Genomic DNA, 26,104 nt, shown 5'->3' with positions numbered 1-26,104 from the left:
TTGGGGCAAGGGAAGGGGTGAAGGGATAGGGGTGAGGGCTGGATTTCGTGGGCTATGAAGGAGATGGGTCTGGGAGACTACTGGGGACTGGTCTTGCAACGCAAGATGATGGTCGGGGAGAAGCGTACATGGTTCTGCCGAGATGTGGAGGGAGGGAGATTCTGTTCGCACCCCGCATTGACGGACATGGAGGGAGGAATGGAGGACTTCTATGATTCGAGTGTGTAATACTTTTTGGGGTGGGGGTATAATGCTACTTGCTAGTTTGAGCACAGCGTGGCGTTGTTGGTGTCTTCTTGTTCTTGCGGGTTGTTTTAGTAGAGAAGAGAGGAGAAGAGAGCTTTGGCTGGGTCTGGGTCTGGGTGGCGATGGGTCTGGGCAGAGCAAGGCGATGACGAGAAGGTGGGCGGACTGCCTGTTCTGCAGATACTGTAGTGCTGTAGACTGCTCGCTTCTTCTGTACGATCGCGCTCCTACTCGTCGTCTATCCATATTGTGTGCCCTGTGCCAGAAGATGTGGGCAAGGCGGTTGTCAAGGCTTCCTCTCGCGTAGAGCTTCGCATCGTAGAGGACCCTAGCTACGAGGACATCAAGCCACCATGTAATCAATTTATCGCAGGTTCGGCATGTTTGGACAATTGCAAGAGCTTCGAGTCTTGAACAGTATCTTCGCCAGCTTCGAGGCCAGACCATATATCGACCCCACTTGAAATTAGCTTTGCCTCTCCTCTCGACCTTCACTCATAACTACAGACGGAATCCCGCCACAGCCAGCCAGCCAGACAGCTACTTCTCTACTCTACCACCGGCCCATCACATCCGTCGCTACTGCAGCATGGCAGCACCAAACTGGGACCAAATCCCCGCCCCCTCCGACGACGGCGCCTGCGACCACCTCCTCGGAAAACCCCTGCCCGCCCAAATCTCCCTCCCTAATACCTCAGGCGAACAAGTCAACTTCGCCTCCCTCCCAGGCCTGAATATCATCTTCTTCTACCCCCGCACCGCGGCCCCAGGTGAAAACGTCCCAGAGACCTGGAATTCCATCCCTGGAGCCCGGGGCTGTACGCCACAGGCTTGTTCTTTCCGGGATGCGAGTGGGGAGTTTACGCGGTTGGGGGTCAGTGGCGTTTGGGGGTGTAGTGTGCAGAGTTCGGCGCATCAGAGGGAGTTGAGGACGAGGACTAGTTTGCCTTATGAATTGCTTAGTGATGGGGACTTGGGTTTTGCTAAGGCGATGGGGTTGCCTGTTTTTGGATGGGGGGGTGGGGAGGGGTTTGGGGAGAAGGGGGAGTTGATTAGACGGGTGACGATTGCGGTGGAGGGGGGAAAGGTTGTGAGGGTTTGGTATCGTGAGTTTCTTTATTCCTTCATGTCGCTGCTTCTGCTGCTACTTGGGAGAGTGGTGGCGGTGGTGAGGTTGAGCTCATGCTGACATGGGGTTTATAGCGGTTTTCCCGCCTGATCAGAGTGCTAATGAGGTTCTAAAGTGGTTGAAGTCACGGAGTTGATCTGGTATCGTGTTCGAGGCTCGAGCCAGATTCATCGACACTACGAGGACTGCTCATCCGCTCGGATCTGTCGGATGAGGTTGCGAATGCTTCTGAGAGCTGGGACTTTGTGCCAATGTGCATGGGATGGCTAGAGTACAGATTCATGACAACATAAAATCTCATGTAGTAATCTACAATCTACAATCTACAATCTACAAATACCCTTGCGCTGAGCATGTGAATGAGCCTCTAACACTCCCCTTCGCATATTCTTCCAAAATACTCTCCACAGAAGCATAAGTGCCGCATCCCAACACAATCAGCCCAATGCAGAAAATGAATCCATTCAGTATCGACAGCGAAATGTTCTTCGCTCCTTGGTTCCATTTCCCTTGCTTCACCAGCTTGAACCAGAAGATGGCCGGGAAGTAGAAAGTGAATCCAGAGATGAAAAGACTGGAAATCAGTCCTAGCAGCGCATTGAAGAACGGGATCGCTTCGGCAATGACCCAGCTGATCAGCGTAATGCCCGCAATGAGCGAGATCCAGATGATCCAGCCTTTGGTGCTGTGCACATATCGCACGCGCGCATTATTGGCGAACGCCCGATCCATGATGAAGCGGGCAACGACTGTACTGTTTATCGCGCCCGAGATGAAAATGACGGGTAATGCGACCCCGAACGCTACACGGGAGATTAAAGTCCCCGCGGAGAGTAAAGCGGGGGATTGCACGGCGGAGCCCACGAAGGCGTAGACGATGGCGCCGACGAGGGTGTAGATGAAGATTTCAATCAGGCCTAGCGCCCAGATCGACTTGACGTAGTCCTTGGGCGTGTGCAGTTCGCGCATGAAGCTGAATTGGCAGACGGCGAAGGAGTAGGCGAAGATGATGTTGGTGGTGGAGAGGAAGGCGGCGTAGAAGGTTGTTCCTGGTGGGGGCCAGACGGACCAGTCGACGGCGGAGAGGCCGCCGGCGGGAAGGGAGTGGGCTTTTAGGCCTGTGGCGACGATTGTGATGAGGATGGCGGCGATGATGGAGACGAAGTCGATGTAGCCTAGGAAACTCACGTCGTGGAAGGTGGGCGGGAGGGCGAGGAGGAAGAGGAGGATGGCGGAGATTGCGCTCCAGACTAGGGCGCAGATGTCGAGGTTGCCGACGATGTTTACCCATGCGATTGTTCCTGTGAGGGTGTGGGAGCCTACGAGGAGCACGAGGAAGAGCACGAACATGGTGCTGGTGAGTTCGTAGCCGAAGCGGCCCCAGATTAGTCGCACCGCGTACGCGTAGTGCCCGACTTCCGGGTGGCGGAGGGAGACTTGGCCGACGACGTAGGAGGTGTAGATTGCTATGAGGCCTAGGGCGAGGCAGAGAATCACGCCTACGACCATTCCGAGGGTGGCGAAGGCGGAGGGTATACTCAGGCTTCCGAGTGCGATGGCTTCGACGATCAGACAGATGGTCAGGGCTGGCCAGCTGAGGCGCTTGAACTTGTCTTCGCCCGATCCGACTGCGATTGTGGTTTCCTGGCCCAGTGCCAATTCGCCGTCGGAGCCATCTTTCTTGTCGTCGTATTTGTAGTCGTAAGGTGGGGTGGGAGGGTCGTAGGTCAAGCCATTGTTGGAGACGGGGGCCTCGTAGCCTACGGCTGGGCGGGGTCGATTTTGGTAAGCCATGGTGAGGTTTTGGCAGGGTAGACGACTGACTGGCAGTCGGATGGACTGTTGGTGGACAGCAGCCACGACGCTGACAGGCGAGCAAGCACAGTGGAGAATAGAAGAGAGAAGCAGAGACTGGAAGTGGAGAGCGGATTAGACAACCTTTCTATTACTCGATCCTACTCCACCTTCACAAGCTACTATGAGGTGGGCACGCACGCGACTGTCGCGGTTGCGCCGATCTGGTCCTGTCTGTGTTGGAGCCTCGTTCGGAAGCTTGTTAAGGTTACATAACGACATGCAGGTTTCTCTGGTGCCGAACAGACGAAGTGGGTTCCTTTGGCTTGTGGAGTTCGCGCCGGCCCTCTTGCGTATCTACTCCTACGCGCACGGCGGCAGTCGTCATTGGGTTGTATCACTGATTTATGCAGCCAGAACGAGTATGTGCTGTAGTGCGGCTGCATGGCAATCGGTGGGAGTGAGATCAATGGATAATTTTGCGCGGCTCCATGACGTAGAAGTGCGGCTTACCGTGCGCTGTGCCGTTGGCTTGTCGATACAAAGTCTATTGCGCTATCTCGAAGGATTATTATTACATGAGGGGTACCTTTCCACTGCACAATGTCGCACGAGGCGTGTGGACAGTGTTGGGTACAGAATGACCTACGTATCACCTCACATGGACTACAGGCGATGGGCGATGGATATCGACGATCTTGATGGCCGGGAATGGTAATTGCTGGGAGTTGAGTGGTTGGCGGACGTCGTTAGTATCGACGAGCCGCCCACGGTTGAGATAAGGCGGATGTACCTCCTGTCTGGTCTGGCCGATACCTAGTGACAAGCTCGCATCTCAGATCTGTTGTCCAGCACAAGACTTGCATGGCGCAAGCAAAGCATTTCTCGGCCTTTTCTTGAGGCTGCCGCTTATGTAATCGTGCCTCCTCACGTGCGAGGCGTACTGTATTCTCGGCATCTCGCGGCTGTGGCGTTGTCGGCGCTTTGTCCCTCCGACGTTTCTATTCCGTTTCAGCCGTGAGACGACCCTGGAATGGTCTAATAATATGGATATTGCCGGATGGGCCACGCTACGCCACGCTACACTGGCAGACACTCTATCGCCACACAGAGCACGAGACTTGGTTGTGTGCAGCAGTGACTTGGACGCTGTACGACGACGAGGAATTATGATTCGCAGTATCTAGGCAGCGAGCACTATACCAAACCGGACGTTCATTACTGTACTCTCCCTATTGACCCGACGCGATCCTGTCAGCGTCGACGGGGCTTTGGGTATCAACATTGCCTCACATTCGCTTGTCTTGAAATTACCAGAACATATCGGGAGTATTGGTATCACGAATCGCAAGCCTGAGGACATATCGCCGCGACAATGGCACCTTCAAGAGCACCCGCAGGACAAGGTCTACACATGACCACCACAACACTCAAGGTGGAGGGTATGACATGCGGCGCTTGCACATCGTCTGTAGAGGCGGGCTTCAAGGATGTGGATGGTGTGGGCAATGTATCAGTCAGCCTGGTCATGGAGCGAGCAGTGGTTACACATGATGGAAACAAGATTAGTGCGCAGCAGATACGGGATATCGTAGAGGATAGAGGCTTTGATGCGGAAGTACTCAGCTCGGATGGTCCGGAGACGGTGCTCTTTGATGTCGAGGACGATGAGGAGACGGAGCAGATACTCGGTACTGGCTTGTCTACAACGACTCTGTATGTTGGCGGCATGACTTGTGGCGCGTGCACATCTGCTGTGGAGGGAGCATTCAGGAATGTCCCAGGCATAACCAGCTTCAGCATATCACTCTTATCAGAACGAGCTGTCATCGAACATGACGCCAGCATAATGTCACCCGAAAAATTGGCCGAGACGATCGAGGATACTGGATTCGATGCCGAAGTAGTCGAGACGAAGGCAGCCGAACCCGCCAAAAGCAAGACTCGAAGTCGGCAGAATTCAGTGAGCAGGAAAACGATGACTACGACCATTGCGATCGAAGGTATGACGTGCGGCGCATGTACTTCTGCCGTTGAAGGCGGGTTCAAGGATCTGGACGGGCTGGTCCAATTCAATATTAGTCTGCTTGCAGAGCGAGCAGTCATTGTCCACGATCCGGAGAAGCTCACGCCTGCGCAAATCGCTGAGATCATCGAAGATCGTGGTTTCGATGCTAGTATCATCTCCAGTGTCGAGGAGGGCGTACAGACTTCTTCATCATCGAACGCGACCGTGCACTTGAAGGTGTATGGGCTACCTAGCCCCGAAGCTGCGGCGGACCTCCAGGTCAGTCTGGGTAATATGTCCGGCATCGTCTCGGCGAACATTAATTTCAGCACGACTCGCGCCACGATTGTATACACGGCTAGTCAAATTGGTCTGCGAGTCATCGTGGAAAGTATCGAGAAAGCTGCATATAATGCTCTCGTAGCAGACTCGGACGACAACAACGCACAACTGGAATCTCTCGCCAAGACCAAGGAGATCCAGGAGTGGTGGCGCGCTTTCAAGACTTCGCTGAGCTTCGCTATTCCCGTGTTTCTGATCAGTATGATATTTCCAATGTTCATACCCTTTCTGGACATTGGCCGCATGAATGCGTACGGGATATGGCTAGGTGACATTATATGCCTCGTACTGACAATACCAGTCCAATTTGGCATTGGCAAGCGCTTCTACATCTCAGCATTTCGTAGTATCAAGCACGGCAGCCCGACCATGGACGTCCTGGTCGTCCTCGGCACAAGCGCGGCTTTCTTCTTCAGCTGCGCTGCGATGCTCGTCAGCTTTTTCACCCCTCCGCACTCTCGTCCTGCGACGACTTTCGACACGAGCACCATGCTCATCACCCTCATTTTGCTCGGCCGCTTTCTAGAGAACAGAGCCAAGGGTCAGACGTCTAAGGCTCTCAGCAGACTTATGACTCTTGCGCCTAGCACGGCTACGATCTACGCTGATCCCATTGCTGCCGCTAAAGCTGCTGAGGGGTGGGAGGCGCGTGGAGAGTTGCAGGAGAAAGGGACAGAGGAAAAGCAGACTAATGGTCAAAGTATGGAAGAGAAAACTGTCCCCACCGAACTCATCGAGGTAGGCGATATCGTCATCCTCAAACCTGGCGATAAGATCCCCGCCGACGGGATCGTGACGCGAGGTGAGAGCTATGTAGACGAAAGTATGGTCACTGGCGAAGCTATGCCGATCCTCAAGAGACCCGGCTCCGCTCTCATGGCCGGCACGGTCAATGGTGCAGGCCGCGTGGAGTTCAAGGTCTCCCGTGCCGGGCGAGATACCCAGCTCAGCCAGATCGTAAGACTGGTGCAGGAGGCGCAGACGAGTCGGGCACCTATTCAACGAATGGCTGATGTGGTGGCCGGGTATTTTGTCCCGGTCATTATCACGCTGGGACTATCGACTTTCGTGGGCTGGATGGTGCTCTCGCACGTCCTGCCTTCGCCGCCCAAGATCTTCCTCGCCGAGGCTTCGGGCGGGAGGTTGATGGTTTGTGTGAAGCTTTGTATTGCGGTTATCGTCTTTGCGTGTCCTTGTGCGCTGGGGCTTGCGACGCCGACGGCGGTTATGGTGGGCACGGGGGTCGGTGCTGAGCAAGGGATTCTGGTCAAAGGTGGGGCGACGCTGGAGACGGCGACGAAGATAAGGCATATTGTGCTTGATAAGACGGGGACTTTGACGATGGGGAGGATGAGCGTGGCTAGTGGGGATTTGGTGGGCAGGTGGAATGGGAGTTCGGAGCAGAGGTTGTTGTGGTGGAATATTGTGGGGTTGGCGGAGGGGAGTTCGGAGCATCCTATTGCCAAGGCTATACATGTTGGGGCGAAGGAGAGGTTAGGCTTGGCGGTGGATGCTACGATTGATGGGAGCGTTGGGGATTTTCAGGCTGTTGTTGGCAAGGGCCTGACTGCTACGGTTGAGCCCAGTGCTGCGGTTGGACGGCAGAGGTATCAGGTTGTTATTGGGAATACCTCGCTCCTCCGCGGCCATGGCGTTGATGTGCCGAAATCACCTGAGGACGAATATGATGAAGATACTCGCCGGAACAGCCAGAGCGTCCAGAGAGCAACGAACTCCAAGGGTGGCGTCTCAGCTGGCATCACCACGATCCATGCCGCCATCGACGGCGAATATGCCGGCTCTATCGCTCTAGCCGATACCCTGAAACCCTCTGCCCGCGCCTGTATCGCCGCCTTGACCGACATGGGCATAGCCACCTCCCTCGTCACCGGCGACCAAGCAGCAACAGCGCACCACGTTGCCTCTCTCGTCGGCATCCCGGCCTCTAACGTCCACGCCGGCGTCTTACCTTCGGGCAAACAATCCATCATCGAAGACCTCCAGCGCTCGGGAATAGTAGTAGCCATGGTCGGCGACGGCATCAACGACTCCCCTGCCCTCGCCACGGCCAACGTCGGCATCTCCCTCGCTTCGGGAACGGACGTGGCGATGGAAGCGGCGGATATTGTGCTCATGAAACCGAACCAGTTGATGGATATTCCCGCCTCGCTTCACCTGAGCAGGACGATTTTCAGGCGGATCAAATACAATCTCCTTTTCAGCTGTGTGTACAACGCTGTGGGGATCCCGATCGCAATGGGTTTCCTGCTGCCGTGGGGGATTACCCTCCCGCCTCTTGCGGCGGGGGGCGCGATGGCGTGTTCGAGTGTTACGGTCGTTGTTAGTTCGCTTATGCTTAAGTTGTGGAGGCGGCCCGGGTGGATGGTCGAAGGCGAGTTGGTGGAGGCGGAGGAGATTAGACGTTCGATGAAGAGGAGGATGATGGGGGTTTGGGAGAGGGTGGGTGGGGTGAGGGATGTGGTTATGGGGAGGAAGAGGAGGGGGGCGGAGGGTCAGAGGGGTGCTTATGTGCCGTTGGAGAATTTCGAGGCGGTTTGAGCTTGTTCTTTGATTGAGTGGGTCTGTGTGGCGAGGTGGTCTGCGTTTGTTTCCTTTTCCTTTGATACCCTGTTGCGATGTCCTGTGTAGTTAGCCTCGCATTGTAAATATACTCTTCCAAGCTTTTCTCGCAGGCCACGTGGCTACTTGTACAAGCCAAGAGCAGTCCTATTGGTCACTACATCGCGATCTCGGCAAGTACGAAGACCATAGGCAGATGAGCATGAGCCTTCACGCACCTCCGAAAACGAATAGATTCACAGGGAACTAATGTCTGGTGTTGGGCAGTAATAAGCTATACAATTTTGTCGTCACAAGGTCATCTAACATTACATTTACGCTATCGCTCAAGGCGTGGCTAGGGCTTGCAAGTCTGTCGATGTTCCTTCGCCTCATCGCTCACGATAGAATGTCCCAGGAACAAGACCCTTCGTACTATCACCATCGCCATGTCTCTGCTCCTCCTGCTCAACAACAGTAACGACCTGGATCTGTCCCTCCTCGACATGATGACCATGTTGCTCAAGCGAGTCCAAGTCCATGTCGTCCGACCCATTGACACGACTCTGTATCATACTTTTCTGCAGTCCATCTCCGCGCCCGCTCAGACCGCGCGACAGCTCGTCGAAGCCAATTCTGTTCTGGCTGGTCTTGAGTCGATGAGTGTTGGTGTTGGCGACTGCGGCTCGGCTTCCCGAGTGAGTGTGTCGAGTGTTGCCGAAGAACCGAGGGAAGTATCGGCTTACGCATGTCTTGAGGGTGGGCAGACATGAGCACAATATTGCTGTATTGAGCTCCACGCTGCTCCAAATGGCGGCGAAGGGGTTGTTCCAGCTCACGTCGGACGCCTTTGATACAACGTACAGGGACTGTAGGCGGAGTATCGATACTATGCAGGTGCTGTGGAGAAGTCAGTGGACGGATTCATGGATGGCCGTACGGTATTCGCTTACAATCCGCCCAGCGCGAAGACTATAATGAGAGCGTAGCGTTGACGATCTGGCAGCTGGAGCTCCTTGAGCACTGGAATTGGCAACGCGCCGACGGCAATGTCGGAGAGAATGTCTAGGAATTGAGCGTTAGCTTATGTCTGCACCAGTGTGGAGAGCTTCAGCTGCAGCCAGAAGCAAGCATTGGTAGCAGAAGGAAGACCGCTAAGTGACATTCCTGATGTCTCGGGTCGTCCAAACTACCGACAGCGAGTGTCTCGGTTCTGGCAATGCTTGTTTCCATTTACAACTTCGGTCTGGGCCATACGTACTGAAGCTAGCATTGGCGAACCTTCAGAATCAATGTCAGCTGTCGTGTTGCAGAGTAGACGAACGATCAAGTGCGATACTCACCATACCGCGAATTTGTTGAAGCAGCGACCTCCTGATATATCTGAATTCCAGAAGAATGCTACGGGTGTGCAGAAAAAGACGGCGCTGAAGAATGACCAGCAGGTGTATACAAACACAACGGCGATCAGACCATAGCAGGTTTGCCGGAACTTCTTGTACGGGAAAATCCTGAGGTACTGGAACAGGATGGAGAACTTTGTGCAGGACAGTCCCAGATTGTATCTATGCTTGTTATCAGTAAAACATAATGCTTCGGGCAATAGCTGTTGACGACTTACACCCAGATGGATGCCCACAGCGGCTTGAGCTGTGCTGCTTGCTCTTCTACGCTCAGGAGATATTGGTGTCTACCCATGCCATGTCGTACCTGAAGGCACATGGTGATAGTAGTCGCTATCGACAGCAGCTGATCATTGATTAGTATGTGTAATTGCTTTAGTCCGCCGTTCGTCGTTCCTATCAACGTACCAGGGCCGCCGTAATGAAAGCGTCGTCAATCCCACCATTTCTCACCATTATCAGCCTGGTCGTTAGGCGCGAAATGACTGCTAGGCCGGACAAGATGGTCATGCCAATCGTAACGCCGACGACAGCGCCGCCCGGGGCGTGGCCTGCGTTCGTCATGTTCGTCGAGGGTGGCGAGGACGGACACTACAAGAAGTGAGTGGTAAAGCGGAGGATGTGCTCGATCCCGTATGTGCGACTTCTGGAGTTCGTTTTCGTTGCACACCGTTCCACGGCAGAACTCGAAACCCCAGAACGTGGAGCTACAACCTGGAGGTGCAGTCTGGATTCGGAGAGTAGTAGTACGGCAGCTTGTAGGGCTGACATAAGGGATCCAGAAAGCATATTCATGACTGAGTGGCATTACACCTTGACACTACTCCAGTCAGATCGGAAGCTTATTACCATGAATCGTTCTCTTTCACCAATCGGCGGACCTGGCGTGCCTCAGCAATGCTTCTATTCACGCGCATTAGGCTAAAATTCACGATCGCTACGAAGAGTCGCAGCACTGATGAAGGGGCTGCTTGATCCGTACCACCGGTCATCCTTGACCTGGGATCCCGCGTTTCCTTAAAGAGGCGTTCGGTTGGCAGAATGGATTCAGGGGCAGCATTCTCCATCATGCGATCATACACGGCACGACTGCCTGCAGCAAGAAAGGTCCACCGCCAAGTGCTCGCTTCCAAGAGGCCGACCTCCGATCTCACCACTTCAATAGCATCTCGAGGTGCCGTGTCTTCGTTTCCACAATGTGGCTCATCGTAGCGACCTACATCCAGGTTGTTGGGCAGGAGTACCATGGTAGAGCTCGAGCCAGCATTCGGACGCTTAGACCGCAACAAAACAACCAGACTACTTGTGGAGCAGTCCGAGCATTGGATTGCCATTTACCCGGATTCGAAGGCTTGGGCTGAAGCTCCTGTCTTCGGTCAACGATCTTGTGTAAGTAAATAACACGCCGCTCACTGTCAGCCCGACGTGTCATGGCGTATGACTGGCATGAATATGCTTGTTCCACGTTCTCGCACCTAGAAGATGCCACCAATTGTAGCACCATCCCCGCTTCTGGTGGCGTCTTAAGATTCGCGCTTGTATTCCGAACCACGTTTACGGTCGCATGGCGTTCGGTAGCGCTTGAGGGCATCGGCTCTGTAGCGAGCGAGAGATGAGCGATGGCGCAGGTACATGTGTGACTACAGAGGGAGTGCATCGAGACTTGATCTCGGTAAGCCGATAATCCAAGTGCCGATCGAGCCGTACATTGAACATCGGCTGTGGCGGTGAGCATGCATCTAACACCTGTTGCTGAGGAGGGAATTGTGCTGGTAGTGAATCATTGTTTTGATCAGACAAGACGTGACAACCCAGCTGTAGCGTCGATATCGTTCGTGGAGAAGGACCTGCTAAGAAGCATACGACCGTCGACGATGTATGCATTCTGTGCTATCTTCCCCCTCACCATATCGCACTTTAGCGAACGAGCGCCTTCACGAGCGACCGCGATTTCGTACTCGTATGATCGCTGCACTGACCAATCTTATGAGCCGTGCGGAGCCGTCTCAGGTCAAAGATGACCAAGGGAGCCTACTTTTAGATGGCAGCGCTGCAACCAAAACATTGCCAACTCTATCGAACTTGCTGTCGCAGAGTCGGCTCCGACTTCACTCTAGTTCTTGCACGAGTTGGTGTTGCAGCTTGGAAGGCATCCGTAGTATTACTCCCGAGATGGGGCGGCAGTTCAAACGTTCCCATTCATGTCCATTCCGGACACATCCGAGGAGCGTTCTCTGCAGAGCGGTCTCGATCAGCAGGGACGTGAAAATTGTCCTGCTTGGGATAAGCCATGCATGGAGTGATGCAGACAGATGTGTTGGTTGTGATATTCGACACCATTACTCTCTAAGGGCTCGGTCATGCAAGATTTGAAGCACATGGAGTTTCCCGTTGGCTTCAGACAACGTCTAGATTCTCGGAGTCCAGGAAGAAGATTGTGGAAAGACTGCTTACCGAAAGCCTCCCCAGCCAGGCAGCACGACGACAGAAGCCTTTGGCATGAAAATTTCGTGACGGACGTTGGGTTCTGGAACGTCCACCTCTACTCTCACTGCTCCACGACGTTTCAGGTCTGCACGGACTGATTTGTATAGCGGGCGACTCGACATCTTTTGGCTATATATGGTTTGGCCGTTTCCAAGACCTCGATCTGAAGCAGGCCACTTGTAACAGAGTGTATTCTGGTGCCATTTGTGTCATGGCTGCGACAACCATCGTTGTACCATGATGGCTCCGACGGTGACCTTGAAATGGCGAGACTCGCGACGTGTTGGAGATGTTCGATCATTCCGCGTGAAGATGCTACAGCGCCTCTTATCCTCAGCTTGTTGAGGGTATGTTCTTCTATTTCTTACTTGCTCTCATAACTCCCGACTTCGTATTGCTTGACCCATCTCCACAATGCCAACGATGGAGCGCTTTTCGTATATCTCTCCCATAAGCCGACTTACAGATCTCACTGTCTCGACCGCGGATAGACTGGCCCTGCAGCGGACTTCGACATTAGCACCGCCTCATCCTGGCCTAGCAAAATGGCCATACGAGTCGACTGACGAGCTGCCGCCTGTTCCACGACTACCGAACCGCGTTTCTTGTAGCACCTGCTCATATGGCCCGCGAGGCAACAAGCCTCCAGCATCTGCAACCAAGGCAACGGCAATTCCTTTTCGTCCGGGAACGCGCTTCTACCTGACGTTCACGGCTTTGTCTGCTCTGGCTTTGGTTGTTGCTCTGGATGGCACAACCATGTCCGTGGCCATGCCGGCTATCGCGAACGCCGTGCATGGCTTAACGACAGGCGTGATCTGGGCCACGACGGGCTTTCTTATTGCATCCACCGTGTTCCAGCCAGTCTACACAGCCTTCAGCGAAAGCTTTGGCAGCAAAAAGTTGGCTATTCTTTCTGTGCTCCCCCTACTAGCTGGGACCCTAGCGACAGGGCTTGCAAAGGATATGACGACTCTTCTTATAGGTCGCTCAATACAAGGCGTTGGCGCTGGCGGTGTAACAGCACTCACAGCAATCCTCGTTAACGACCTGATCCCTTTGCAACATCGCGGCCAGTGGATTGGGATCCTCGGTGCTGTGTGGACCGCCGGGTCCACGTTTGGTCCAGTCCTTGGCGGAGCTCTTGCCAGTGATGAGCTCTGGCACTGGATGTTCCTAGTCACATTACCTCTCATTGCAGCAAGCTTCATGTCGATCGTCATCTTCTGCCAAGCGAAGCCATCGACCACGAGCTTCGTGAGTGGCGTCAAAGACGTTGACTGGGTGGGCTCAATCGTTTTTGTGGCAAGCATCATCACTATATTGGTGCCCTTGACATGGGGTGGGGTGACTTACGACTGGTCCAGCTGGCGAGTTCTGACACCGATGGGCTGCAGCGCGGCGGGATTCATTATACTGTTCTATCACGAACGCTATGTCGCGAAGCAGCCCATCATTCGCGGAGAGATCTTCGCTAATCGCACTACCAACATTGCATACATCACTACCGCTATACATGGCATGATACTCTGGACTCTACTATACTACCAACCGCTCTACACAGAAGGCGTCCGGAGCTTTCGTCCTGTTGTGGCAGGAGTAGCTCTGTTCCCGACTACTTTCACGGTTATGCCGATGGCGATCGCTACAGGTCTGGCTATCGGCAAGCTGGGACGCTGGCGATGGTCCGTCTGGAGTGGTTGGGGTGTGACCGTGCTGGGTACGGGAATGCTCTGCGCACTCGATACGAATACGCAGATTGTGCAGGTCGTGCTGACTGACTTGATACTTGGTGTTGGATTGGGCTCGTATGTTCTGTTAAGCGGTGGGACTTCTGAACATCTCACTAACATACCTCTTAGTCTCTTCCCCGCGCTACAATACCAACTACAGTCCGCCACAATGAGCAAGCATTTGGCATCTGCAGTCGCAATGTTCTCTTTCTTCCGTGGCCTCGGGCAGACCCTGGGCGTCGCCATCAGCGGTAACGTCTTCCAGAAGTAGGTTGAAGATTTCACCAGCTATAACACCACCAGCACTGACAAGGATGTAGCGCACTATCAGCTCGGCTGGCTAAAGAGCCATTGTTCGCTGACAGAGCACAAGAGCTAGCGAAGAATGCTATCGACATTGTCAAATGGCTGCAGACCGCGCAAACAGGCGATGAGAAGGCCATCATGCGCCAAGCATTCACGAATAGCATTCGTGTAGTCTACATCGTCATGGCTGCTCTTGCTGTTGTAGCCACCTTCTTAAGCATCTTCATCCAGCACTACAATCTGGATCGGCCGCTTGATACCGAACAGTATGTGTGGGAAGTGGAGCCTGAGGATAAACAATTACCGAAAGGCATACTGAAGACCTGACAAGGTTTCGAGGGAGAGTGTGTAGGACATGATGTGTATAAATATAACATAGGATTGACGAGCTGAAGCCGGGATTAGTACAGAGACTATGCATTCGAACAGGACACCTATATCTAGTGCGAACCAAGGTCCGTACTTGTGTTGCCTTGCGGTAGGCCTTCACGTATCACGTCCCTGAGGGTTGATCACCCTGAGGGGCGTCAACGCTCTTTAATCGTTGATGGGGACCGTGATGGCGGCGTAATTGCCTCCTCCGAAGTTCTGTAGTAGTGTTGCAAGAGGCAATGACACAGTAGTGGGCGGTGTCCATCAGCAAGCACGCAGGTACAGAGCGAGACTGAGCGACTGGTCGCCACGGGCCTGTTGGCTGTGGCATGCGGGTCCAAAGCATAACTAAGGATAGTTCATCACAATTCCATCAACTTCGCCGGAGACACAAATACCTGATGGCAAGTCGTGCCGAGCAAAGCGTATGGTCAACAAAGTTCAGCCGCACTGCAAACATAAATTCTGCTTCACAGGTGGAAATGCCTCTGGCACATCATCACCAAATTCGTAATCGTTCTACCTAGCAGATCTGCCGTAAAGCAGTGATCCGAAACTGAAGACTAGCATCTCGCTTGCAATCAATTTCTCGAGCTGACGTCGAAGCTGCTGCGTTCTCATTCGTCTCGTCTGTCCTTCGGCACCTGAGCGACCATTGCCGGAGCCAGCAATCCTTGCATCATGGAACGTCATGACGTGTATAGAACATCACATGTATACAGGCATGCTTGAGGAGGAACCAGCTCCGGTATAAAGTCAAAGCTGTGAGACACTTCTTCGAGATATACACACTCGTGAAGTCCATTAAGGTCATCATCTCTTAGCTCAAGACAATCAATTCACCATGGCCTTAGCAAACATTGCATGGAAGGCCGAGCAGGCGATGGGCCACAATGACAATGCCGCGACAGCACAGGATGTCACGAACCCAGGCCTCAAGCGTGAGCAGTGGGGAGACAGCAGTGAGAGCATGAAAGCTCTCATCTGGACGGGCAAGAACAAAGTTGAGATGGGTAAGGAGACTTCCGCATGCTTAGCTCGGGTCACGGCTAACCATTTGCCACAGTCGACACACCCAAACCAAAGGTCATTGAAGACCGGGATGTCATTCTGAAGATCACCGGCAGCACAGTCTGCGGCAGCGATCTTCATCTCCTCCACGGCTCCGTGATCGAAATGCAACAAGGCGACATCCTCGGCCACGAATTCTGCGGCATCGTCGACGACATGGGCTCGGCTGTAACCAACCTCAAGAAGGGTGATCGTGTGGTGGCCAGTTTCCAAATCGCCTGCGGTGACTGCTTTTACTGCAAGAAGAAGCAGTCTTCGCAATGCGAACGCACCAACTCGAATAAGATCGAAAAAGCCATGTATGGTGGCAACACGGCTGGTATGTTCGGCTACTCGCATTTCACGGGTGGCTTTGCGGGTGGTCAGGCTGAATACACGCGTGTGCCATTTGGCGATGTCAACCTCCTCAAGCTCCCCGATAATGTTCCGGATGAGAAGGGTCTGTACCTTTCCGATGTGCTATGTACCAGCTGGCACTGTGTCGTGGATACCGGGGTCAAGGAAGGCGATGTCGTTGCTATTTGGGGTGCAGGACCGATTGGCCAGATGTGCGCGGATTTCTCCTTCATGAACGGGGCGAGCAGGGTCATCATGGTCGACCAGAACTGGCGTCTTGATTTCGTCAAGGAGAAGTACCCCAAGGTCGAGCTCTTGGACTTTTCCAAGATCAAAGAAACGAAAGGCGTCGTCACCGAGCTCAAGAAGATGACCGACGGCCGCGGTCCAGACGTCGCGCTGGAATGTGTGGCCGGTGAGTATCCCAAAGGCTGGCTGCATACCATCGAGATGGCTGCCGGCCTGGAGACGGATACTTCTGAGATCTTGAACGAAATGATCGAGTCCGTGAAGAACTTCGGCAGTGTTGGTATCACCGGGGTCTACGTGGGTTACACCAATCACTTCAACATCGGCTCGCTGATGGAGCGCGGTATCCGCTTCATCGGTAATGGTCAGGCACCTGTGCACATGTACTGGGAGAAGTTGCTGGGCATGATCCAGGATGGCTCGATCGATCCCTTGAAGATGGTGACGCATCGTGTGCGTGTCGAGGATCTGGACAAGGTCTACTACAAGTTTGAGAAGAAGGAGGATGGTATGCAGAAGGTTTATGTTGAGACGAAGTTCTCGGCTCCTGCTGCGCAGGGGAGTCCGGCTTTGACGACGTACTAGAAGTGTGATCGAACATCCTAGATAGAGTCAATGGAATATGATGTGATGATCTACTGAAGATTATCTGAAGGCCGAGGGCATTGTTTGGGAGAAAGCTACGCGACGTGTGAATACTGGCACTTCCATTACTGAGAACCTAAACTCGTTGCTGGCATGTTGGCTATCTGAACACCAAAATGCCGCCCCCTCGATGTCCCGACTCTACTCTGCTCACCAGCTAAGCCTAAGAAGTGATTTCGTGAATGTTCCCATTTGATCCTTACATTTCACCCGCCACACTACTCGACCAACTAATCAGCGTGATGTCGTGTAGGTCACGGTATAAGTGACAGCCGGCAGCAACGGCACAATCGTAGTCGCAGTCGCAGTCACAATCTGCGTGACCACTGGTCCAATCACACTACTCGCCCCGCCGGCGGCCGAACTGGCAGGGGGAAAGGTGACGGAGGAGGCCGTCGCGGTGGGCGCGGGTCCGCTGTAAGAAACGAAGAGGATGGCGGCGACGAGGGTATTCTGGTTGGAGGTGCCGCCCTGTATAATCGGGGCGGCGCCCGAGATCAGCTGGCATGCCCCGCTTCCGACACCGTTGGCCGCGCCGAAGTAGACGAACTTGCTTCTGCATTAGCCAAATCTCGGACGCAGCGGAAGGATGCTTGCGGGGGACATACCGCGTCGCAGCCACCAGGGCCTTGGACGGTTGGGTAGGCGCTGTGGTTAGAGCATGAGGAGAAGCAGTCGTCGAAACCAATGGCGGTGCTGATCGATTGGTAGTTGCCATAATTGGTGTTGGAGCCGCAGAGGATGATATATTGCAGACCGAATTGGTCCGTAACGAGGGTGTTGTTGTGAGTCGGACAAGTATATTGCGGTCCGTAGTAGGGGGGTTGGATGGCAGTCCTGGGGTTGAGGAAGGTGATCACACCGCTGGCGCCGGACCTCAGTGTCTGGTACCCCTTTTTAAGGTAACATGTACCTGCTCCGACACCTGCGCAACATGTCAGCAGAGAGTCGCCGTTATAGGCTACCTTTAGTATTTCGTGGTACCATTTGCTCCACCGCTGTATGTATAGCCCGTGCATTGAGTATTGGCGTCGCATGCAGTCAAGCAATCAGTAGCACCGGCGGTGGCAGAGGTAGTTCCGAGATTGCCGGCGGAGCTCGAATCGCTTGAGCAATGTAGAACGTACTGGGTGCCTCCATCGTCCGTGAAGGTCTGGCCGTCTCCACTAGGACACACGAATTGACTCGAGGAGGCTTCGGCGAATCGAAAGTAGGCCACGCTGAGCAAGGCGATGATAGACCAGGCTGAGGCCATAATGCTGCGCGCGGCTCTGCTCTTGTGATGGTCGATTGGACTACTATATCAGCTGTATCCAATAGAGATAACTTGCGTCTGGTCCGCTGAGGAGGAGATGGGGCCGGGGTCGGCTATGTGTACCTCCTGCTAGTCATTATGGCGAGACCGCCTACATGGCAGCAAGGTGTTGAGGTCTACCAGCCTGGAATGCACTCATGCGTGAGGAATGTGAAGTTCACGTATACGCACAAGCCAACAGGCTGCTTGGAGATTTGACGACACCGAGGCCGGCCTATCCCAATAATCTCATATTTTGCGTCAATTATTAAGGTTGTCGGGCCACAATGTGGCAATGATGAATATCTAGCGTAATGAAGCCTCGATAAAGTGGACGTAGCGCATATGATCGCACCACCCCTCTGGCATGAGCGCAGTGCAGTGGCAGGAACCACTCCAGATGGTATGGACTTGGCATCACATCGAGCCGCGCAAATCGCTCGATGTGCTGAAAATGACGTCCCGTTGGCGTGTGAAGTGCCAAGGCGTATTATGTTGGCTGAAAAGGTGGAAGCAGCCAGGTCAGATATGCCTGTGTGCTGGCCGATTCCGGAAATCGAACGTTGCATCATTGACATTGGAGGCTGTGCGTCCGGTATACCAACATCCTTTTGCGGATGTTGACGAGGTCTATGCGACCGTATGGGTTGCCATTCACAGCCGAGATTAGTTACTCCCGTGGTATTGCTCTCTCTACAGGTTTGTTGATTCCTGGGCTTCCTGTCAATCATACGACAAAGGCGCTTGCGTAGTAGCCTTCATCATGGCTTTGGAGATACAGGTCATGATCGTGCTATTGACACCTTCGAGAAGGCTGTTAGTCTTGAGCTATTGGTCGGACCAAGCTGATACCGAGCCATCCCGAAGTGTATTCACGGGACTACACAGAAGCTGGCTGACAGCTTGGGTCTGGCATGGTGATACAGGAAGCGTCCAAAGGAGCCGGAAGTCAGGAAGAAATGTTGGGAGTTGTTGTTTGGCTCTTCCTGCGAGACGGAACGGTTCCGTGGAAGCGATGTCGTCAGTCAGTCGAGCTCCAGCAATACTTTCGAAGCTCACCATTGTATCGGATCTAGCTACCATATCAATCATGTTCTCAAGCAGATTATTCAGACCTGCGCAGCAGCTATCAAGTGTACGTCTGAGGCCCATTGTACCCATATCCCATTACTAAAGGCAATGGCTATACTACACCCAAGATCTTAGCTGACAAACACCCCACTTATTCAGCATGTCCGCCGCTACGCAAACGCCCCTCCCTCAAGCGGCAGCAACAACACCCTCCTCTACGGTGGTCTTGGCGCCGTAGCTATAGGTGGAGGTGCATACTACGCCTTCTCCAGGTCCCCCCAAACAGCCTCTACCCCGAAAGCCGGCGAACACGGCGCCCAGAATGAATCCTCCGCCCACGGTCAACCCGCCAGCAAGAACGAGGAGAAGAACATCCCTGCCAAGACTGGAGGCGACATCGCGCCCTTGAAATGCTTCAAGGGCGGTGATCAGGGATTCGTCAGTCTGGTGTTGGACAAAGTCGAGGACGTGAGCGGGAACACCAAGCGCTTCCGGTTTAAGCTTGACGATGAGGATGCTGTCAGTGGATTGCCAGTGGCGAGTGCTTTGATTACCAAGTACAAGGGCCCTGAGATGGAGAAGCCGGTTATTCGACCCTACACCCCTATCTCCGACGAAGATGCCAAGGGCTACCTGGACTTTGTCGTCAAGAAGTATCCCGGCGGTCCCATGAGCACGCACATGCACGATATGACCGTCGGCCAGAGCTTAGATTTCAAGGGCCCGATCCCCAAATACAAGTGGGAGGCTAATAAGCATGAGCATGTTGCTTTGATTGCGGGTGGAACGGGTATCACTCCTATGTGGCAGGTGGCGAGGCAGATTTTCAAGAACCCGGAGGATAAGACGAAGGTGACTTTGATCTTTGGTAATCAGAAGGAGGAGGACATATTACTCAAGAAAGAATGGGCGGATCTGGAGCAGCAGTATCCTCAGCGGTTCCGCGCTTTCTACGTTCTTGAGCATCCGCCTGAGAATTGGCAGAGTGGGAAGGTAAGTCTTCATCATCCGACCGTCCTTGCTTATGGTCCTTCGTCTGCCTGCCTTTGCTGACATGTGTGAATTTCCAGGGCTACATAACAAAAGACCTCCTCAAAACCGTGCTCCCAGGTCCCAAAGATGCCAACGTCAAGGTCTTCGTCTGTGGTCCGCCCGGCATGTATAAAGCTATTGCGGGAGCGAAGAAGTCCCCCGCTGAGCAAGGGGAGTTGACGGGACAGTTGGCTGAGTTGGGGTATACTTCGGAGCAGGTGTATAAGTTCTAGAGCGATCCGAGTGTAGCAATACTGTATAGCTGTATTATATAGATTGTGGTAGAAGGCAAGACAGCATGTCTATGTCCCTTGCTACGTTATTGGCTGTTTTGCTAGCTGACTGGTGTGCGACGTGGTGGCAGTAACTTCGTGGTTGTGCTTGGTGAAGAGAAGCAAAGGTAGACAACAGGGCTGGGCCTGAAGCCGCTAGCTTCAACGTGGTCTTGATCATGCCGTAGCAACATGTACACCGCCTAACAACTGGGCTGGTTGGGATGCTGTCAGTCACTGATTGTGAATAGCTTTTTTGATAGGTTATCAGTGTTCACTCGGCAGCTCTGTCGTGCCTGTCCCGAGATCTTGTTTTTAAGCTTAGACCTCACCTGCGCCCAAGCGTCACCGTTTCCTGTTCGTCTTGTCGCGAAGAGGCTGGAATCTTGATCGACAATGCATGCACGGCGAACATGTGACATACACGCCTATACACGACTCTTTACTACATCTAGACCTGCTATCGCCAAACTATGCAGCGGATCATTCTCTCACGACCTCAGGCGCGTAGTGGACAGCCATGGTAGAAGATGCGATCCAATCATTCCTCTCCTCTTACGGACAAGGCGATACTCACATTCCTCGCCAGCGCTCGTCTTGCTGCTGTGGCAACCCGGCGTGCGTCTACCTGAAGCAGAATGCCAGTGCGTTGGAGGGCCTGGAGGAGGATGTTCGGACTGCGGCGCGGTTGGGTCAGGTGAGTCTGAGTCCTTTTCTGGTTAGGGTTTGTGGGTGTTTCGGGTGTGGTCTGGTATGCATGAACGATGGCGCTTGGGTGAGGTTGAACGGAGATTATTTGTGCTGCGGTTATAGTAGTGAATTGTGTGAAGTGAGCTCTATTCACTCATGCAGAGGGAGTTTCGTTCACTTCGGTTTGCTTGGCTGGAATGTCGAGTGTACATTTGTTCGCAAGCGATGTTGTGCGACCAACATGCGCGATGGGGATGCTTGCGGCGCAGTGCGTTGATGGCATGAGCCCGCTGACATTCGCTCTGCAGGCTCTGTTACTGCGACATGAGACTTATATCGCCGACTCGGAGCGAGAGCGCAAGGCTATGATGGCGCATATTGAGCACCTCGAAGTGGAGAAGCAGACACTGGAGAAGAAGAATGCCTCAATCATCGAGGAGAACAGAGACTTGTTGGACCAGCTCGAGGCGTTGAACAATGCTGTTGGAGACTCCGACTCGCTGGTCACGGGGTTACAGGCGACATTACAGTCTACTCAGCAGGAGCTCCAACGCTTATCGCAGTTGGCGGTGAGAACAGAGAGGCTCGAGCAGCAGTTGCAGGAGTATGAACGAGAGCAGGTGACTTGGCAGAGTTCGGTGGAGGCGAAGGAGGAGTCAGAGAAGTCTGCAGTACGGAGATGGCAGCAGGCGGAGAGGACGTTGGTCGACCTCAATGCTCAGATTGAGCGGATAGAGGCGGAAGCTAAAGAGGAGAGGGAGCGTCATGTTGAGGTGGTTGGGCGCATGGAGAGGAGACGTGCTGTGGAGAAGGAACTTACTACAGCTGCCGGGAGGCTAAAAGGTGCGGCGGCCTCGAAGACGTCGAGTGACGATCATGGTGGTACGAATGTGGTGTCGCATTTCGTCAAGGATATTCTGTCAGATAACGCAAATCTGCAGATGGGGATCGTTGAGCTGCGAGAGATGCTGCAGAACTCGAACGATGAGGTCGAGACGCTCCGGCGACAGCTTGAGGACCACCAGCCAACGCCAGAGGATGAAGTGACGCCAGTGCAGACCGCAATCAAGCGCAAAGACCTTCGCGACGAGCTGCAAAGAGCTTCGTCACAAGAGCTCCATGTACACCACCATTACCATGCGCCACAGCCGGCGAGCAAACCACCCACGATCCGCCGGACAAAGAAGAAACGATATGGTGTGCTCACGCCGGGCCACTTCACTCCACCTTCCGGCTACAGCACTCCTCGATCATCAATATCATACGGCACGCTATCCTCGGCAGCCACGATACTACAACAGACCGCCGTCAGCATCCCACAGTCCAACAGGAACCTCTTCTTGACTCAGTCCGGCCTCACCTACAACTCCTTCCCCTCCTCCTCGGGCCCAGCATCGCCACAATCAACCACCAACCGAACTTCATCCATGTTCGAGCGCGTCTTCAGCGACGCAGGACATGAGAGTTCTCGACCTACCACACCTGGATCTGAAGACCTGGGATCGCCACTCATGGCCCCAATAGACTCGCAGCGACCTCCACTCGGCGCCTCGAATCGCACAAAGAGCACACCTATCGTCCACCGCCGCGGCATCAGTCCTAATACGAGCAAGCAGTCATTCGCCTCCGTTCTGGGCATCAGTCTCGATCAAGCCATGCTCGCCCCAGCAATACAGCAACAACATCACAACGCCATTCCCGAAGAAGTGGAGGGCGAGTGGGAGAACGACGGGTCTGCACTTCTGCGAACAGCAGAAGAAGACAGCTCGTATGTCACGTCGCCACTTTCAGACGACCTGCTCGACCCTATACACAACACTAGCGGTGACACTTACATACCCTCCCTCCACCGCGCTGCATCCCACGAATCCCTCCTCTCTGTTTCGGGAATGGATATTCATACTCTTCGTTCCCGACCCTCGCAACTTCTCGTTGTAGGGAGTGCTGGGAGGTCCGTGAGCTCAAGGGCGCAGCTCAGTAATGCTCAGGCGCACGCGACTTCCGGGTCAATGGCTACGCTTTCGAGACCGAGGGATAGTGGACACTCGCTTTTAAGCGGTATGGCTGCTGAACAGCGATTGCACCGCAAAGCATCTGGAGGTCTGGGGAGTAAAGTCGGTGGATGGGTCTTTGGACGATGGGGTGCTACACCTGCTCCTACCGTGTCTACGACTACCACTGCGGCAAGTATCGAGCGTGCTCTAGCCAGCAAGGGTAAGAAAGCAGGAAGCCAGTCCTCGATCAGCGATAGGGTTCTTCCCAACGATCCGGAGGCTACGCCCAGGAAACCGAAAGTGAGACAACCAGGTATCAATCAGTCGGGTCCGATTTTTGGTTTGGGCCCGGAGGTGAAGGTATCAAGGCCGCCGGTTATGAAGGGGTTGGATAGTGAGGGGTTGAGGACTGCGCTTGGGAACTAGGGTTCCTGTTGAGTAAGTACCCTGTGAAAAGGAGGATGAGGTGGCATAAGTGAAAGGGGGAGCGATGCGTACTGATTGATGTTTTACGATGCGATGATACCCCCATAGCACGACGCACGACTGTTCCGTATGTATGCATATCCCCATGAAATGTTATGCTGATATGCTCCATCGCTCCTTCCTCAAGTCCTTTGGATGCTGCACCGTGTGCCTGCTGTCACATTCTCACGCGACCGCGCTAGTGCGAACTAGCGTCGGTTGCTGATAGTACTTTTGGGCTTTCCAGGTAGCTTGACCTGACGCAAACAACAACACCTACTACGACTTCGATGACACACCCTCACTTTTGAACAGTGAGCACGAGCGCCGGGCGCTGAATCAGGATCACAAGAGAGAGAGAGAGAGACAGAGCGCGTAAGTAAGAGACCCCTTTTCACGTTTTCTTTTTCGTGGGCTTGGCATTTGAGGAGAGGATGGCGGGACTGCAGGTTGTATATCAAGCTGGAATCTATCAGGGTTGTGGAAACCCCAGTTTCGTGAGACCGTGAGGCATGCGGGTAAGATGTCGCGTAAGCAAGCGATCGAGCTGAGACACGCAACTCCCGGCCCGGACTTCTATGCCCACTTGCAAAGTCGTGGGAATGACCCGGCTTTTGTTGCACGGGTGGAGGGTATGAATGAAAAGGCTAAAGCGAAGGGGAGACGTGAGATATCAGCGCAAGAAGCACGGAAGCATGCGAGGGAAGTCAAGCGTAATTTGCGATTGGAGAAGCGGAAGCTGGTACGTAGTGCTCCCGCACATCAAACGCCGGCACTCGCTGTGGAGAAGCCTTCGCAGCCTCGACAAATCGCCTCTGAGTTCTCCTTCGACCGGATTCGCGAGGCTCGCGGCGAAGAACAAGTACCAGACAGTCAAGTTCAACCTTTCACGATGCCCGAAGCTGCTGACGACTACGTTGGCAAGCTCACGGGCCGCGAAAATCAGCACTTCCAGTCCATGGCCGCACTACTGCAGTATCGGCTCCATACCAACGACAAGGAAGGTCCAGGCACTATGGACGCGGCACGAGCTGCTCGATTCCGGAAAGAAGTCATCGCCGAGCGACGGGGTGGGAACGCCAGGGGCTTGCCTTCGGAGTCGCTCGATTTCAATGCTATGTTAGTAAGGGCCAACTTGCAGGAGGGCTTGGACAAGGAGAATGTGAAGAAGGTTACGCAGGCGATGCAGGAGACGACGTTGCGGAGGAAGCAGGAGTGACGTGATGATGAGAAGGTGGCAACAATGGCGCAGACCGAGTGTTGCGATTTACTACCGGTGCCAATTCGCGGCGAGGTCACTGGCGAGTGGGCTATGCATGGGAACCAGTCGGTGGGCAGAGTCGGCTTTAGGACAAGGAGCGCCAGCACAGTTTGATGATGTTCATGATGCATGACTTGTACTCGAGCTACAGCTTAGCATTGTACTTATACCCCTGCGCCACTGGCCTGTTCGAAGTATCAACCGGTATATACCAAGGCCAGCTTCCTGGAGCATCATTTTGCATCGTCCCCGAAAAGTTCGCCTCCCGTTTCTGCAAGAATGACTGCACGCCCTCCTTGTTATCTTTGCTGCCGAAGAGCTCGTAGATGACTTTGCTGTCGAGTAAGTGTTGGCCTTCGGCGCTGCCAGTATCGCGGTACATCATTTCGCGCATGAGGAAGGTGGAGACTGTTGATGTGTTGGCGGCGACTTCTTGGGCGATCTCGAGGGCACGGGGCAGGACGGCTTCTGGGGTTGATAGAGTCTCGGAGAAGAGGGTGTTGAGTAAGGGGTGGTTGGCTGGGTAGGTCGAGCCGGTAGTTGTTAGGTGGAGGGCTTTTGACATGCTAGAGACATGTACGTTAGCACCAGGATCTAGACGATAGGCAGAAATGGTACTCACCCAATCAGTCTAGGGAGGAAGTAACTCGAACAGGCCTCCATCACCAGACCTCGCCGACTAAACACAAACCCGATCTTCGCCTTCTCATACGCCACCCTGATACTCATCGGTAACGTCATGGTAATCCCGATCCCCACCGCACTCCCCTGCAACGCCCCAATAACCGGCTTCCGACACCGATGAATCGCCAGCACCACCCGTCCACCACCATCACGATGATCCCGGAACGCTTCCTGTCCGCCTATAAAGCCTGTCTCCAAATCCGCGCCGGCGCAGAAGATTCGTCCTTGGCCGGTCACAACAATGGCTTTTACGCGATCGTCGATGTCGAAGAGGGTAAAGGCGTTTTCGAGCTCGGACATCATGGTTGTTGTGAAGGCATTGTGATTTTTCGGGCGGTAGAGTTCGACGACTATTACGGGGGTCACTTCGGAAGAGGAGGCGGGGACATGATGGCAGCGGATTTGGGTGTAAGGTGCTTTGGCGTAGGAGGATGGGAGGACCAGCTTCTGGGGGGTGGATAGCGATTCGGGGGAGTCCTTCGCCATGTTGAGGGTGCGTTGCTGTGGGTTCTCCGGGGCTGTGTAGTCAATTGAGAGTAGTTTTGATTGTAGTGAGAGATACGGAGTTGTGGGAAGAGGGCGCCACGACCTACAGACCGCTTGTTCGAGCAGATAGATATACTGGTACTATGATCCTACCACGGCTATGCAGAGGCAATGC

At 54.0% G+C, this 26,104-nt stretch overlaps 10 protein-coding genes across 10 annotated transcripts; 6 read left to right on the top strand and 4 right to left on the bottom strand.

Annotated features, from left to right (window-relative positions):
* Positions 1 to 1,705: 1,705 nt before the first annotated feature.
* LTS14_001338 (uncharacterized protein) lies at positions 1,706 to 3,169 on the bottom strand (the record flags this gene model as incomplete). Its single annotated transcript, XM_064834047.1, has 1 exon — positions 1,706 to 3,169. The coding sequence occupies one exon, from the start codon at positions 3,167 to 3,169 to the stop codon at positions 1,706 to 1,708; it is 1,464 nt and encodes a 487-aa protein (XP_064697911.1).
* A 1,375-nt stretch (positions 3,170 to 4,544) lies between these two features.
* Positions 4,545 to 8,078, top strand: CCC2 (Cu(2+)-transporting P-type ATPase; the record flags this gene model as incomplete). The annotated part of the gene is made up of 1 exon (XM_064834046.1): positions 4,545 to 8,078. The coding sequence occupies one exon, from the start codon at positions 4,545 to 4,547 to the stop codon at positions 8,076 to 8,078; it is 3,534 nt and encodes a 1,177-aa protein (XP_064697910.1).
* Positions 8,079 to 8,470: 392 nt separating this feature from the next.
* Positions 8,471 to 10,045, bottom strand: LTS14_001336 (uncharacterized protein; the record flags this gene model as incomplete). Its single annotated transcript, XM_064834045.1, has 6 exons — positions 8,471 to 8,978; positions 9,032 to 9,143; positions 9,340 to 9,359; positions 9,422 to 9,643; positions 9,700 to 9,788; positions 9,890 to 10,045. The coding sequence occupies 6 exons, from the start codon at positions 10,043 to 10,045 to the stop codon at positions 8,471 to 8,473; spliced, it is 1,107 nt and encodes a 368-aa protein (XP_064697909.1).
* Positions 10,046 to 12,382: 2,337 nt separating this feature from the next.
* LTS14_001335 (uncharacterized protein) lies at positions 12,383 to 14,334 on the top strand (the record flags this gene model as incomplete). Its single annotated transcript, XM_064834044.1, has 3 exons — positions 12,383 to 13,776; positions 13,831 to 13,968; positions 14,022 to 14,334. 3 exons carry the CDS (start codon positions 12,383 to 12,385, stop codon positions 14,332 to 14,334), a joined length of 1,845 nt encoding a protein of 614 aa, XP_064697908.1.
* Positions 14,335 to 15,223: 889 nt separating this feature from the next.
* Positions 15,224 to 16,620, top strand: LTS14_001334 (uncharacterized protein; the record flags this gene model as incomplete). Its single annotated transcript, XM_064834043.1, has 2 exons — positions 15,224 to 15,392; positions 15,446 to 16,620. 2 exons carry the CDS (start codon positions 15,224 to 15,226, stop codon positions 16,618 to 16,620), a joined length of 1,344 nt encoding a protein of 447 aa, XP_064697907.1.
* Positions 16,621 to 16,914: 294 nt separating this feature from the next.
* Positions 16,915 to 17,935, bottom strand: LTS14_001333 (uncharacterized protein; the record flags this gene model as incomplete). Its single annotated transcript, XM_064834042.1, has 3 exons — positions 16,915 to 17,229; positions 17,289 to 17,605; positions 17,665 to 17,935. 3 exons carry the CDS (start codon positions 17,933 to 17,935, stop codon positions 16,915 to 16,917), a joined length of 903 nt encoding a protein of 300 aa, XP_064697906.1.
* A 1,129-nt stretch (positions 17,936 to 19,064) lies between these two features.
* MCR1 (NADH-cytochrome b5 reductase) lies at positions 19,065 to 20,310 on the top strand (the record flags this gene model as incomplete). The annotated part of the gene is made up of 3 exons (XM_064834041.1): positions 19,065 to 19,109; positions 19,205 to 20,038; positions 20,116 to 20,310. 3 exons carry the CDS (start codon positions 19,065 to 19,067, stop codon positions 20,308 to 20,310), a joined length of 1,074 nt encoding a protein of 357 aa, XP_064697905.1.
* Positions 20,311 to 20,869: 559 nt separating this feature from the next.
* On the top strand, positions 20,870 to 23,459 carry LTS14_001331 (uncharacterized protein; the record flags this gene model as incomplete). The annotated part of the gene is made up of 2 exons (XM_064834040.1): positions 20,870 to 21,046; positions 21,348 to 23,459. The coding sequence occupies 2 exons, from the start codon at positions 20,870 to 20,872 to the stop codon at positions 23,457 to 23,459; spliced, it is 2,289 nt and encodes a 762-aa protein (XP_064697904.1).
* Positions 23,460 to 24,021: 562 nt separating this feature from the next.
* LTS14_001330 (uncharacterized protein) lies at positions 24,022 to 24,717 on the top strand (the record flags this gene model as incomplete). Its single annotated transcript, XM_064834039.1, has 1 exon — positions 24,022 to 24,717. One exon carries the CDS (start codon positions 24,022 to 24,024, stop codon positions 24,715 to 24,717), a length of 696 nt encoding a protein of 231 aa, XP_064697903.1.
* Positions 24,718 to 24,904: 187 nt separating this feature from the next.
* Positions 24,905 to 25,929, bottom strand: LTS14_001329 (uncharacterized protein; the record flags this gene model as incomplete). Its single annotated transcript, XM_064834038.1, has 2 exons — positions 24,905 to 25,325; positions 25,382 to 25,929. 2 exons carry the CDS (start codon positions 25,927 to 25,929, stop codon positions 24,905 to 24,907), a joined length of 969 nt encoding a protein of 322 aa, XP_064697902.1.
* Positions 25,930 to 26,104: the final 175 nt, after the last annotated feature.

Source organism: Recurvomyces mirabilis (genome assembly GCF_035927965.1).
Source record: "Recurvomyces mirabilis strain CCFEE 5264 chromosome Unknown scaffold_3, whole genome shotgun sequence".
Lineage (NCBI taxonomy): Eukaryota > Fungi > Ascomycota > Dothideomycetes > Mycosphaerellales > Teratosphaeriaceae > Recurvomyces > Recurvomyces mirabilis.
This window is presented reverse-complemented; position numbering and strand designations above follow the sequence as displayed.